The sequence below is a fragment of the Hemicordylus capensis genome, chromosome 3, assembly GCF_027244095.1.
Source record: "Hemicordylus capensis ecotype Gifberg chromosome 3, rHemCap1.1.pri, whole genome shotgun sequence".
Taxonomy (NCBI): Eukaryota; Metazoa; Chordata; class Lepidosauria; order Squamata; family Cordylidae; genus Hemicordylus; species Hemicordylus capensis.
In genome coordinates, this window is record NC_069659.1 from 219,268,810 (window position 1) to 219,283,145 (window position 14,336).

General features: G+C 41.4%; 1 protein-coding gene across 12 annotated transcripts in view; it reads right to left on the reverse strand.

The window, feature by feature from the left end:
- The window catches only part of OGDHL (oxoglutarate dehydrogenase L), a 111,641-nt gene extending 98,378 nt beyond the window's left edge, over positions 1-13,263 (reverse strand). For 2 of the 12 annotated variants that reach the window (XM_053305771.1, XM_053305770.1), the window contains exons 1-3: positions 13,014-13,203; positions 3,554-3,784; positions 1,078-1,269 (exon numbers count right to left, since the gene is read on the reverse strand). In XM_053305771.1, the coding sequence (XP_053161746.1) occupies positions 1,078-1,269; positions 3,554-3,760 (399 nt within the window). In that variant the 5' untranslated portion in view covers positions 3,761-3,784; positions 13,014-13,203. Of the gene's footprint in view, positions 1-1,077; positions 1,270-3,553; positions 3,785-6,218; positions 6,424-12,039; positions 12,208-12,655; positions 12,899-13,013 lie in introns of those variants that run through there. The other 10 variants (XM_053305772.1, XM_053305773.1, XM_053305765.1 and 7 more) reach the window with 9 other exon arrangements.
- Between the last annotated feature and the right edge of the window lie 1,073 nt (positions 13,264-14,336).

Sequence of the window (14,336 nt, forward strand, 5' to 3'; positions counted from 1 at the left end):
GGGGTGGGGGAGATACAATGAGACCATTTGATAGTCTCAGTGTCCTACAAACTACAATTCCCAGGATGTTCTGGTATAAAAGCAATGTAAGTTGGCACTAGGGATGTGCACGAAGATCTTCTGCGCTGGCTGAGGTAGTACTTTAAGGGCGGGGGAGGTGTACGTATCCCTCCCGCCACATTTCCCCCGCCAGCGCTCTGTTATTTTTAAGCCCCTTGGGGCGGCAGCGTTCCTCCCTGCTGCCCTGTTCCCCCATCGGCCGGAAGTGGCCGGAAGTAGCGAGCGCGCGAGCATGCACCTGTCTGCCATGCGAGTGCGCATGCATATCAAGTGCACGCGCACACACTACTTCTGGCCACTTCCGGCCAATGGGGGGGAACGGGGCAGCAGGGAGGAATGCTGCCGCCCCAAGGGGCTTAAAAATAGAGAGCCGGTGGGGAAAATGTGGCGGGAGGGGTGAGTACACCTCCCCCGCCCTTAAAGTACTACCCCTGCCGGTGCCGAAACATTTCAGAGGCCTTCATAATGGCCTCCGAAACGTTTCGGGCACATGCCTAGTTGGCACTGTAGATATACTCAGTGTCTGCACATACAACAACCTTTAAGACAATTTTATCACCACATTATCCAGAAAAAACTTCCCTAATGTAATGTCTAAACTTTAATGATATATCATTAATGAATAAATACATCATAAATCAAATCAATCAATCAATATCATTATTGTTATTCACTTCTCCAATGTTTAGGATTCCCATAAGTTGTCTTGATAGAATCCTGAAATAATGCAGTGTAGTTTACATTACACAAAAACTAATGTATGGAAAGCCAATAAGTTAAGAAATAGTTCTCCTTCGCCTCAATGCTACTCAAAGCTATGTGCTTGGGCAGAAAATTCCCTTTAAGCCATTTTGGTAAGTCATTTGTCATCTTTGTTTCCTCAGCTGTACCACTGATATAAAGTTACCCACCTTCTAGAAATGTGGTAGTTATTTACAAAATAATAATTATTATAAATTATTATTTATAAAATAAACATTCTATGCAACTGATGGCCAGTTGCTGCAGTACACTTACTTGATATGCTCTGATCAATGATTGGACAGCCAGGTGGTCTTCAACCAGTTTTTCAGCTTTACCTGGTGACTTAGTCAGTCCATGGCTTTGTACAAGTGATGTTTTACTTTCCAAAATGTCTGGTAACGGTGCCTGAAAGGCTTGTCCAGGAAGCGCCCCAGCAGTTGCATTTTGGAAAAATAAATCCCAAGACTAGGCAAGATGGCAGAAAGAAGAAAAGGAAGAGAGACAAGGGAAAACAAAAGCTCTATTAGGCCAACAAACAAGTGTTGTTTTAAAAAGTGATAAAATTAAACCCTTCATTCCCTTATCTCTGGTTTTTTTTAATTAAAAAAAAAATAACCCCCACCCCCACCATCTAGTTCTCAACTTACCATTTCATGAAGATCTTCACATCAGCTCAAGCCATGAAGAAACCTTCTAAAGACCCACACAGGGATATAGTTAACCACTCTGTGGTTAAAGGATCCACAGAGTGGGCTTTGAGATTATATACATGCTGCAGAATTGCATGCTCTCTTTTCCTAACTCATCCCCTCAATTCCAATTCCTATAGTCCTCTTTAACATGATGCATAATTTCATGACCAATGTTAACACAATGCCAGGAGCACTTCATTTCCTAACGCAAAGTTCAGAGTACCCTGGGGTTTACACTATGTCAATCTAATTGCTTGTTTGAGGATCTGTATCTTTACCTGTGATTAATGCTGCAAGATATATAGGGAGAGTTTTGGAGGCACAGGTAGAGTTTTAATCCCTTTATGCAACAAACAAACAAAAAAACTTGCATTGTGGGGAAATCCAGTGTTAAAGATTTCACATAAATCCTTTTTGGGGTGTTAATTGGGCCAAGAATAAAAAGAGAGAAATAATACAATGAGGGTGTAGAGTGAGAGAGAACAGAATTGTCTTACTCCTGTTCTTTATCACTCTGCGTCCCCATCCTTTTTCTTCCTTTCATGCTCTTTCTTTTTCTATATGGGAAAAACATTAAAAGTGGGCCCCATGTTGCAGGTAAGAGATGAAAAGTCAGTCTCAGGATGGAAAAGGCTGAAGACCACCAATTTAAACAACTAGCTATGATAAGAAATTTAGTAATAGAAGCAATGCATGAAAGCAGCCATGTCCATTATTTTCTGCATGGGGAAGCTGAATTACAATATGTTTTATGGCACATGTTTAACGCTGATCACTAAACCCAAAGAACAGTAATTTGCTTCACTACAAACCCCAGTGCTAAAAATGGCTCCACTGAATGCCAGCTTTCATGCTATTTTAAGATATCCCTTCCTACCACAGATGATCCCTAAAATATTGAACTCAGGCACTGTGTTTTCCAATCATTATCACTGTTTAAAAAGTTTAAGTTTAAAAACAGAAACTCGCCTCTAAGCAAATGACATCAAGGAAGTTATCAAACAATCATGGTAGACTGGTTGCATACTGGAAAATATGGCAACTGTTATGTACTCAATAGCCAACCAACCAATTTTTCAATTAATCTTGTGATAGCAATAACTGAGCCTTGTCAAGCCTCTTCCGTGTGATCTATGGCCCTGACACCATTCTATGAGCAGAAATAATGACACCTTTCTCAGGGCTTGTGTCATTTCATTCCCACAGCTGTTTCAGATGCAACTTTGCACTAGTGGAGCAAAGGATTAGCAGGGCGGAGTGAGGAAAGAGCGAAGAACATTAAGAAAAAGCTGACCCAGAAGGATGAAAAGTGGGTAGGGGGACAGGCAAAGTATCTTTAGGTCAGAGGTGGGTATTAGATAGCTCAGGGACTACTGGTAGCTCCCATGCTTGTCTGAAGTACCTCTCCCAGGCATTTGGGCTTGCTTCTCCCTCCCTTCCCTTGCAGCCAATATTAAAACTCTGCTTGGCTGGCTGAGAAGAGGCATGGCCACATGATTTTTAATCTCTCTCTCTTCTAGTGATCAGGATTACTTTCTCTCCCATTCTTTTCTCTCCAATTTCTTCTCACACAAAGCACATACAATTTGTGTACAGTGTATGCATTTACAGATCTGTACTCATGTACAGTTATTCACATGCTATGTTGAGCGCATGTACAGTTCCTATCTATATCCTAAATTTGACAGGGCCTGTATCCAGGTTCACTTTTGAAATGAACGCATATAGTCATTAACACGCAGACATGTATATGCGTGCAGACATCTGTATGTACATACATCATTTAAACAGGGCTATAATAAACACAGTATTGTCAATTTCTGATTCAAACCCCAAGTCAGCTTCCACACTTTTCATATCCCACATCATTCTGGAGGTCCCCTCAACCCCCAGGAAGAGATTTTTAAGGAATGCAGGGGGATGTGGGGAGAAAGCCCCATTCCATGACTAGTTCTACTCATATCCAAGCCACTGTGTGTATCAATTTTCAGGTTTTCAGGTGCGGAAATGCCCTAACAATTTGTTGAGTTTTATATTGTGTATATATTTAGTAATACCTTATGCACGCTTTTTGGATTTTCAAGCCATGCATAATACATTTCCTCAACATAACTTGAATTACTTCCACTCAAGAATGGTTCTGTGACTCCAGGTGAAACATAAGTCCGTCTTGGCAGAAGTACTTTTCTGTTCACATTTTTCTTCACCAATGAACAAATGCCCCGGTACTTCAAGGTAGCAGAAATCAACCGCAAGTGACTCATAATTTCTTCGTTTCGTAGATCAGTCTATAGAAAACATAAAGGAAGAAAAACAGCCAACACTTAATCAGGGTTTTTGGGGTGGTGTTTTCCCCCCCAATTAATAGATTTCCTTTTTAACGGAGCTCATACTTTGACCCAAGATCTTGTCCTGATCATGGGAAGTCAATGCTCAAGAAATACTTAGTGAAAGTCATTGGGCTGACATCCTGACTAATGCTGTGCTTGTACAATAACCAAGGTTGTGCTTGTGAAAGATCGTAACTGTGCTAAGTTATAGGGAATTTCAGAATGGTGCTCTTATGCTATTGCATAAAAGTTCCTTGCAAAATATCTGAGGCATGCCACAGGCTGCACACTTTGTTCTAAAAGTGCAAACATGTTTGTGCTAGTGCAACACTAGTCTGGAACACAAGCTCTTAGCTTAGCACAACCAGCTAGTGCAACATCCTGACTAATAGCAACTTTTACTGCAAATCATCACAGATAAATAAAATTGCATCAGAAGTCTTAAGAGAAAATATGAAGGATGATTCACAGTGGTGGGGGGAACTTGACATCAGTATGTAACAGGACCTAAAAGTATGACCCAAGAATACAAAAGCAGCTATTTGACACTGAAGAATAACTCATTCTGAAAAGTTGACTGAATGATACACATTCAATGGTAAAAAAAACCAAAAAAACTTTCCGGTTTAAGACCAGAGTTAAGGCCATCTCAATCTGGCTCAAGTCCCAGAAAGCTGGGAAACTGGAATCTAAGGCTGATGCCTTAACAGACATGTCAAGTGATCAGTAATAATGATGTGCAATGTCACAAATTGTGCTCTTTTACAGCTTGCACTCCATGAACCCACACCTTTCCTTGGGCTTTGAGGCCCAAATTAAGATGAAAAGGATTTTAGCCCTGAAAATAGTCTGTTTTGGATAAATAAAAAAATGAGACATGCTCATTGTGACATAAAAAACAACATTACAACTGTGGTTCTGATGACACCTTACTACAAATCATGCTCCAAAAGGTTAAGCTGCTGTTTTACCATTGTTTTTTATTGATTTGTGTGTGTGTTTATATTGTTAGCCATTCTGGGGATTTGTGACTTTAAAAAACAGGATATACATTCTATTATTGAACAAGAATGATTCTTGGAATATAGCTTAATGCAATTTAGGTCACAAGGAGATTGATCTTTTTTTAAATGGGGATTTATTTAAATGTAAACATTTTGTAGTGTGTTGTATCTGGTCAGTGACCGTAATAAAGATCTGAATCTGAATATGTAAACAGATGCTCAACTGATTTGTTCCCCCACTTCAATTCCCCTAGTTGTTTTGTTTTTGTGGTGGTTTACATATAGAATATGAGAAAGAAAGGAACAATAAAAGGAAGGATGTGCATTAGCAATAAGCATAAAGTAGTTAAAAGCTTACGTACAACTTAACATCAAACTGGCTGTGCTTAGTTTTTCGGCAAAGAAAAATACAGCATAAATATTTTCAATTTAATACTAGCCAACATTTTTTTCTTTTTTACAGTCCCTTAAAACTGTAAAGTAGTGTCAGTGCCTCAATTAAGCAATAATCTATTTACTAGATAGATAATCCACAGGGTCAAAGACAGATTTGTTCATTCTAGCAAGGGTTATTACTGTAACCAATTCAACATATTAACCACTATCTATGAATGCATAAAGGCTTTCATAAAACAAGGGACATGAAACAGAACAGTTCAAGTACCTCAGGGTACAAATGAGAGCCAAATCAGTTTAATGCTTGACATTAATTTTGCCCAGTAATTCTAACCTTCACTCATTTTTATTTAGTGCAAATTGTTTTATAGCACCAAATTAGGCTGTCAGCAATACCATGCAATCTGACACACAATCTGACTCATCCCTGGCCCAGTCTACACAAACAGAAGTTGAAAAAGCTATATTACTGCATTTTCTCCATAATCTCTCAAATTGTTAAGTAACTATTTCCAGTAGAACACATGAAGTTGGATGCAACTGAAAGAAATTTTTTACCTTTAACAAACAAGACAATGTGCTGTAGCATAAACTGAAGTGGGGCAACAGACAGCAACAGGATATTAAAATGGAAGTCTACTTTTGTGTATTTATTTCTTGTGCAATGCAATGCAATAGCCCAGTTAGTCTCTTGAGCAGGGTTTATTTTATTTATTTATTTATTTATTTATTTATTTATTCAATTTCTATACCGTTCTTCCAAAAATGGCTCAGGGTGGTTTACACAGAGAAATAATAGATAAATAAGATGGATCCCTTTCCCCAAAGGGCTCACAATCTAAAAAGAAACACAAGAGAGACACCAGCAACAGTCATTGGAGGTATTGTGCTGGGGGTGGATAGGGTCAGTTACTCTCCCCCTGCTAAATAAAGTGAATCACCACATTAAAAAGTGCCTCTTTGTCAAGTTAGCAGGGGATTAGCAGGGTTACCTGATGACAGAGATTATCTTGTCAATGTCTAAATTGTATCCAGCATCTTGTTCTCAGTTCCTTTTCACTTTAGGAGATTATGACAAACTTCTTTTGATACCAGGTATAGTCTTCTAGAGATTGACATCTTAGGCATCAGTGAATTAAAGTGGATTGGAATAGGACACTTTCAGTCAGAAAATCATACTGTTTACTACTCAGGACACTAGAAACAAAGAAGGAATAATGTTGCTTTCATAGTCAGGAAGGATATAACAATGACAGTACTTTGGTACAATGCAGTCAGTGGCCGACTAATATCAATTAGATTTCATGGACAACCCTTTAACATGACAGTTCTTCAAGTCTATGCCCAAACAACTGATGCAGAAGAATAGGAAGTTGATGAGTTTTATGCCCAAGTTCAGTCTGAAATTGACACAACATGCATGCAAGCAAGATGTCCTGGTGGTGGTTGGAGACTGGAATGCCAAAGTTGGAAATGGTAAGGAGGAAAACACAGTCGGCCAATATGGCCTAGGAAACAGAAATGAAGGAGAATGACTTATTAGTTTCTGCCAAGCCAATGATCTCTTCATTGCTAACACATTCTTCATACAACCAAGGTGGCACCTATACACATGGACTTCACCAGATGGGGTACAGAGAAATCAAATTGATTACATTATTGGTGCAAGGAGGTGGGAGAGCTCAGTTATAACAGCAAAAATGTAGCCGGGGGCCAATTGTGGAACAGATTACGAACTGCTCATGTGCAAGTTCCAAGTCAAGCTAAAGCGGGGGGGAGCTACTCAGCTTCCACGATATGATCTTGAAAATCTACCCACCATTTTCAAGGAGAACATCAGGAACCACTTTGAAGTTCTGAACCTCATTGATAGGAAACCAGAGGAACTGTGGAATGAAATCAAAGAGGTTGTTAAGGATGAATGTGAAAACAGACTGCCAAAGACCAAGAACCAGAAGAAAGCAAAATGGATGTCAGAACAGACAGTGGAAATTGCCAAGAAGAGGAGATAAGTCAAAGTCAAGAAAGATAAAGGCCTCACAAAGAAACTTAATAGGGAATTTCAGAAAGCTGTTAGAAGAGACAAGGAGCAGTATTACAATGACATCTGTAAAGACCTTGAGGATTAAAATAAACACAGAAAAACACGGAAAGTTTTCCAAAAGATCTCTGAACTCAGAAGGAGGTTCCAACCCCGAACTGGTATGTTAAGGGATGCCAAAGGACAGTAACTGATTCAGAGAAGACCAAACAGAGATGGATGGAGTATATTGAAAATCTGTACAGCAGGGATGTCAACATCCAAGATACTCTAGAAGATAATCCCTACTTGCAGAAACCTCTAGTACGGGAAGATGAAGTTAGATCAGCACTCCAGTCATGACCAAGTCAGAAGGCTACAGGAATTGATGGAATAGCTACAGAAATGCGGCAGGCAACAGAAGAAGAATCAGTTAAGGCTCTAACCAAACTATGCCAGAAAATTTGGAGAATGACACAGTGGCCAAAAGACTGGAAGAGGTCAGTCTACATACCCATACCAAAGAAAGGAGACTTAATAGATTGTGCAAACCATTGCACAATATCCTTAATTTCACATGCTAGCAAAATAATGCTCAGGATCATCCAACACAGATTAGAGCCCTACATGGAAAGGGAAATGCTGGATGTTCAAGCTGGTTGCAGAAAAGGCCGAGGAACAAAAGACATCATTGCTGATGCACACTGGATAATTGAGAAAGCCAAAGAATACCAAAAAGAAGTCAATATGTGCTTTATTGGTTACAGAAAAGCCTTTGATTGCATCGACCATGTTAAGTTGTGGAATGTCCTTCGGAAAATAGGTGTTCCAGAACATCTCATTATTCTCATGAGAAACCTATACACAGGACAGGAAACCACAATCCAGTCGGAACACAGTGAAATAGACTGGTTCCAGACCAGCAAAGGAGTAAGACAAGGCTGTATACTTTCTCCGTATTTATTCAACTTATATGCTGAACATATAATGAAAGAAGCTGCACTGGAAGAAGAGGAGCGTGGTTTTAAAGTTGGAGGAAGAAACATCAATAACATGCGCTAGGCTGATGACACCACTCTGATAGCTGAGAATGCAGATGATCTGCAAGCTCTAGTAATGAAAGACAAGGAGCACAGTGAAAAAATGGGATTATGGATAAATGTAAAGAAGACTAAACTAATGATAATGGGTACAGCAACCAGCCTTAGAATTGATAATGAAGACACTGAAGTGGTGGATAGTTTCTGCCTTTTAGGATCAACCACCAACAGTAAAGGAACCAGCAGTCAAGAAATATGCCACAGACTAGCACTTGGAATGGTTGCAATGAAGGCCTTGGAAAGGATATTTAGATGTTGTGACATGTCTGTAGCTACAGAGAGTAGAATCGTTGGGCCAATGGTTTTTCCCGTGACACTCTATGGATGCAAAGGCTGGACTTTGAAGAAGCAAGATAGAAAAAGTATTGACACCTTTGAACTTTGGTGCTAGAGAAGACTTTTGAGGATACCATAGACAGCCATGAAAACCAACAAATGGATCATAGAACAAATCAATCAAGAATTTTTACTCGAGGCACAAATGACCAGGCTCAAACTACCATACTTTGGGCATATTATGCAAAAACCCAGCTCCTTGAGAAGTCCATGATGCTGGGAAAAGTTGAAGGAAAGAGAAGAAGAGGACGACCAGCAGTAAGGTGGATGGACTCAATCACGACAGCAATGAATGCACCACTGAGAGACCTTAACGGCCAAGTTGAAGACAGATCATCCTGGAGAGAATTTATGTGGCCGCTAAGAGTCAACACTGACTTGACGGTACTTAATCAATCAAATAATCTTCTGAATGATCCACAACTCTTTTTTAATTCAAGTAGAACGTGACTACACATATCATAGGTCAATACATTATCCCTTAATCCAGGCTCCCAAGTGCCGGGCTACCAATCCACATACCTCTGCTGACAGTTAACATTGCTGGAAAAAATGTGAAACATTAACTCTGAAGTTCCCAAAACTGTATTATAAACAGTTATAAACATAGTGAGTTTCACTAAAGTTGGATTGAGATTAGTACTTTCTTCTTACTGTACAACAATTTGTGGTTCAATGAAAATCCATACAGAACCTGGTCTTCAGCTAATCACACATCTAGCCACTCCAGTAATATACCCAGTGGTTATAAGAGGATTGTCTTCCTTGAAGGCCTTCAGGAGAGTCTTAAAGACCTCCTTTTTAAAAAGTATACAGCCTAATGGCTCAAGAGTAGGCAACACCAATTGCACATCAGTGAGTTCTTGGTCCAAAAGCAGCTTACTATCCTCTGCTACTCAAGGCAAGGAGTAAGCTACTGAATCAGTTTATAATACAGTTGTCGATAGAGTCTGCACCAACTGGTCAGCTGGTACATTTTTTGCCTCTGCCAGACCTACTGTTGTCCACAATCCCAAACCTGATAGAAACCTGGACCCTGGAAGTGTAATACAGTAAGGCTGCTGCAACCTTAAGGATATCAACCTAACACAATAATTCACTTCCAGCTGACACTTATCTTACATGGATCCACAAATTTAGGTTTAGCTCACTAGAGAGTCATTGGCTGCAGTTGCTACCAATCCCCTCTCGTCCCTCAGATATATTTCTGGCACACAGGCAGCAAGCTTAGGAGAGAAATGGGTCTTCTGTCATTTGCACTGGGATATGGAGATGGTAAGAAACAGTGGGAGCCCTCTCCTACTGCTCAGAAAGGATTCCTTCTGTTTCTTCCCATTTCAAAAACAGCAGTGGAAGTGAGACCACTGGGGCGGAGATCTGTGTGGTGCTGGGTGTCCTGCCTCCCAGATGGTTGGGAGCACTTACCACTGGCAAGTGGCTATGTGGATACCTGCTTATCTACATAAGTAGCAAACGGTGCTTGTCTATTCTCGGTAAAAGGCTCAGACTGTTCAACTACTCTGCACCAACAAAGTGTTCTTCAAAAGCCTAAGGTATAAATAAATAGTTCTGCTGGTTATCAAAAGTTGTCCACAGACTCAAAATTCAGACAAGAAGGTTTATCCAGTCCCTGACAGTCAGCTGTCTGGCCCTAGGCCTTGTAAGCCCATCTGTGATAACAAAACACCTGAGCCAACACCAGCCAAAGGGGCTGTGACACTCTGGACTTACATCAGGACCTCTGAAGTCACAGAGGGGCATGCAAGCCTGGGGCCAGACTGGTGACTTACAGGCTCACTGTGACTTCAGAGCAGATAAAGGCAATGGCACAAGGGAGGCACGGCAGGCAGAAAGCTATTTCAAGAGCAAGGGGTAGAGGATGAAACAAGAAGAGTACAGAACCGGCAAGACAAAAATTCCACAATACACTCCACTGCATCAACAGACGTTTAGTTAATACGGAGACAGTGGGATATAAACAAAGCATGGGATTAAAAAAAAAAACAGGAGGAGAGCAGGCCTTGTGGTAGCAAGGATGAATTGTCCCCTTTGTTAAGCAGGGACCACCCTGGTTTGCATTTGAATGAGAGACTACATGTGTGAGCACTGTAAGATATTCCCCTTAGGGGATGTTCCTAGGTCTCCCAACATTTAGCAGTCTAATGGTGCAGTGCGGAAATGACTTGTCTAGCAAGCCAGAGGTTGCCAGTTCGAATCACAGCTGGTATGTTTTCCAGACTATGGGAAACACCTCTATCGGGTAGCAGCAATATATGAAAATGCTGAAAGGTATCATCTCATACTGTACAGGAGATGGCAATGATAAAGCCCTCCTGTATTCTACCAAAGACAACCACAGGGCTCTGTGGGCACCAGGAGTCAAAATCGACTTGATGGCACACTTTACCTATCAGTACATGGAAGTTGGGTGCATCCAGACTAGCACTCATTGCAATTCAGGGTCAGTTGTTGTTATTTTCAGGTGGGGGAGGGAGTGTTCCTTGCTGTCCTATGACAAACCTTCAGAGACCTCATAAATGTGCATTTATTCACTCAAGAGTTCTTAAGGAGCTGAAATGTGAAATAGTCGACCTTCTAAAACATACAAGATCACTTCAAGGTTTCTCAGTAAACTTCACAGACACTGGACAGAGGGAGAGCAGGTCTTCTAATAGATTAGTAACTGATTAAATAACGAAGCATTGGGTAGAAATGAAAGGACAGTTTTCACAAAAGAGAAAATTAAGTATTGAACTCATCCAAGTATCTGTATCAGGGCTGATGTCATTTTACATTCATAAATGATATGGAGTCAGGGGTGAATAGTAAGTAGCCAAGTTTGTGGAGAACACCAGTACAGTGTAATGAACTCCACAAGAATCTTCCTGAACTGGGTGAATGAACAACAAAATGGCAAATGAGGTTCAAAGTAAGTAACTGTAAAGTGATATTCATTGGGCCAAACAATTCAAACATCACATATGTATATACTGTAAAGTAATCCATTCATACACACACACACACACACACACACACACACACACACCTCTCCAGGAAAGAGATCTTGAGTTTGTGGTAGCTCACTGAAAATGTGCATATATGTGCAATGAAAAAGGCAAATTCCATGTTAAGGATGATGAAGGATGGCTGTACCACAGACATATAAAAGGTACAGCAATATTGGCCATTTTATTTTCAGTAGAGTTATTTGCAACGTTACACTATGACTTTATTTCTCAGTGAGAACCTTCAAAACATTCAAAACAGAGGCAGAGAAAAAAGTGAAATAAAATCACACACAACTTATCCCCAATAATATTTCTGTGCACAGTTTAAAAATATATTTGGCAAACATACATTGGAGATTGTATTTTAGTATTTTCCTAGGAATATGTGGCAGGTCATAAAGTATAGAACAAGGTTTGTGTTATGCAGACATATCTGTGAAATAAAGGCAATAAAATAATGCTTCATCAATTTACAGTGATTCTGCATCCACCAGATCATCTAATAAATCCAAAAGCCATCTAATAAATCTACTGTCTCCACCACTGAAAATTATTCTTTATACCAGTATATACCCTTCCCCTTCCCATTTATCTCTTTTCTTTCTAGTATGTGTTGGCAAGTCCACAGAGGAATCAGATGATGCAGAGCAGACTGCAAGGCCCTGAATAGTTCCGTCAGCTATACAGGACCAAGCCAGACTACCTCAGTACAAAATTTATGTACCGTTTAAAGCAGAGATGACCCCATCAATTTAGGTTACATGCTTGACTAGACTACATCCACTGAAGTTCATCGTCATAAACATTCCATACTCCAAATGCACCCAGCCAGCCAGAGGCAGGAGCTCTGAGCCGTGTGGCCTGTATAGAGAGAGTGCCCAGCAATATTAGCTGCACTCCTTGAATCCCAACTCTCAATGAAACCTATCAATTCAGTATTTAATTTCTAACAAACAACCTCTTACACACACACACTCCCTAGGTTTCCTCCCAGGAGGGCAAACTGAAGGGCATCCCAGCATACGAATCCTTCCTCACACATGGCAGAGAAAGCACGAGCCCCACCGCCCCGAAATCCGTTTAGGAGCCGCCGCCGCCGCCACGACCTCTAGACCCCTCTGCACAAAATGCCTCATTTTTTCCTGGGAAAGCAGCACCACCACCAATGGCAAAAGTCAACACTACACCACCTTCACCCAACCCGCTTCTCGCCCTCTCAGCACCCGCCCCCCGCCCCCATCCCTTTTGACAAATCTATTCTGGCCAGCCGCAGCAGCAGTATGAAGAGGGAGGCCCTGTTACCATAGAAACAAGCGCCCCCACCTTTAGCCTATTCGGAGGAGGTGACAGATCTTGTTAACTTCCTCCCCCTCCAAACGAAGAGGGAGCGGAGACGACTTTAATCGGGGGCGGGTCCGTCGTTGAGACAAAAAGAGATACCTGCCGCGTCACGTGAGGCGCGCGAGCCGGGCGCTCGAGAAAGAGATGGATGTTCGGCGGAGGGATTAAAAAAAAAAGGTGGGGGGAGGCGGCCGAAGCTGAAGAGACGGCTCCGCCTCCGCCGCTCGTTGGGTGCGCCGAGACAATGATGCTGGGGGGCGGAGCCCGGCGCGTCGGGAAATCGCTGTCCCCGCGCGGGGCGGTGCTGGAGCAGAGAAGGGACCTGGGCTCGTGCCTTCGGTGGCAGACCTTGCTTTGCTCCTGCTAACTGGGCAAAGAGGCACCTGCTCAAGTGGTGGCTCTCTCATATGTAACGGAGGAAGAGCAACTGTCCTTGATCAGCCCAGCACAACATCCTTCCTAGTGTCAGCTGCTGGTCCCTTGTGGTGTTTTTCTCATTCCTTTTTCTCACGTTCTAATCTGCGTTTGGAACGTTTCCTTGAAAAACAGTAAATAAACACTTTAATATTAATAAGACAGAGGGAAGAACAACCAAAAACTGTATTTACTTTTGCACGTATAAATAGAGGTCTAAAGCGGGGATAATATGGAAATTTGCAGCGGCTATTCCCTTGCTTAAGACAACAAAATACTCATTCATGTCCTTTTCCTGACCAGCCAATGAATACATTGCCAATATTTGAAAGGCAGGTTTGGTTTTCAAGCCAGATATTATTAAACAACACAGTGTCCACCATACCTCAGAAAGCACATTATAGAACTGGAGAAGGTTCAGAAGAGAGCAACCAAGATGATCAGGGCCCTAGAGCATCTTCTTTACGAGGCAAGGCTACAACACTTGGGGCTTTTTAGTAGAGGAAACAAAAAAGATAACTGAGGAGAGACATCGATGGTGTAAAGAAAATTGGTAGAAATTTTTGTCACTCTCTCATAGCACTAGAACCAGGGGCCATCCCATTAAACTGATTGCCAAGAAATTTAGGACCAACTAAAGGAAGTACTTTTCCCCACAACCCATAATTAATCTATGGAATTCTCTGTCAGGGGATGTGGTGATGGCCACTAGCTTGGATGGCTTGAAAAGGGACTTAGACAACTTCATGGAGGAGAGGGCTATCAATGGCTACTAGTCTGGTGGCTATTGGTCACCTCCAGCCTAAGAGGCAAGATGGCTCTAAATAACAGTTGCAGGGGAGTAGCAATAGGAGAAAGAGCATGCCCTCAGATTTTGCCTGTGGACTTTTC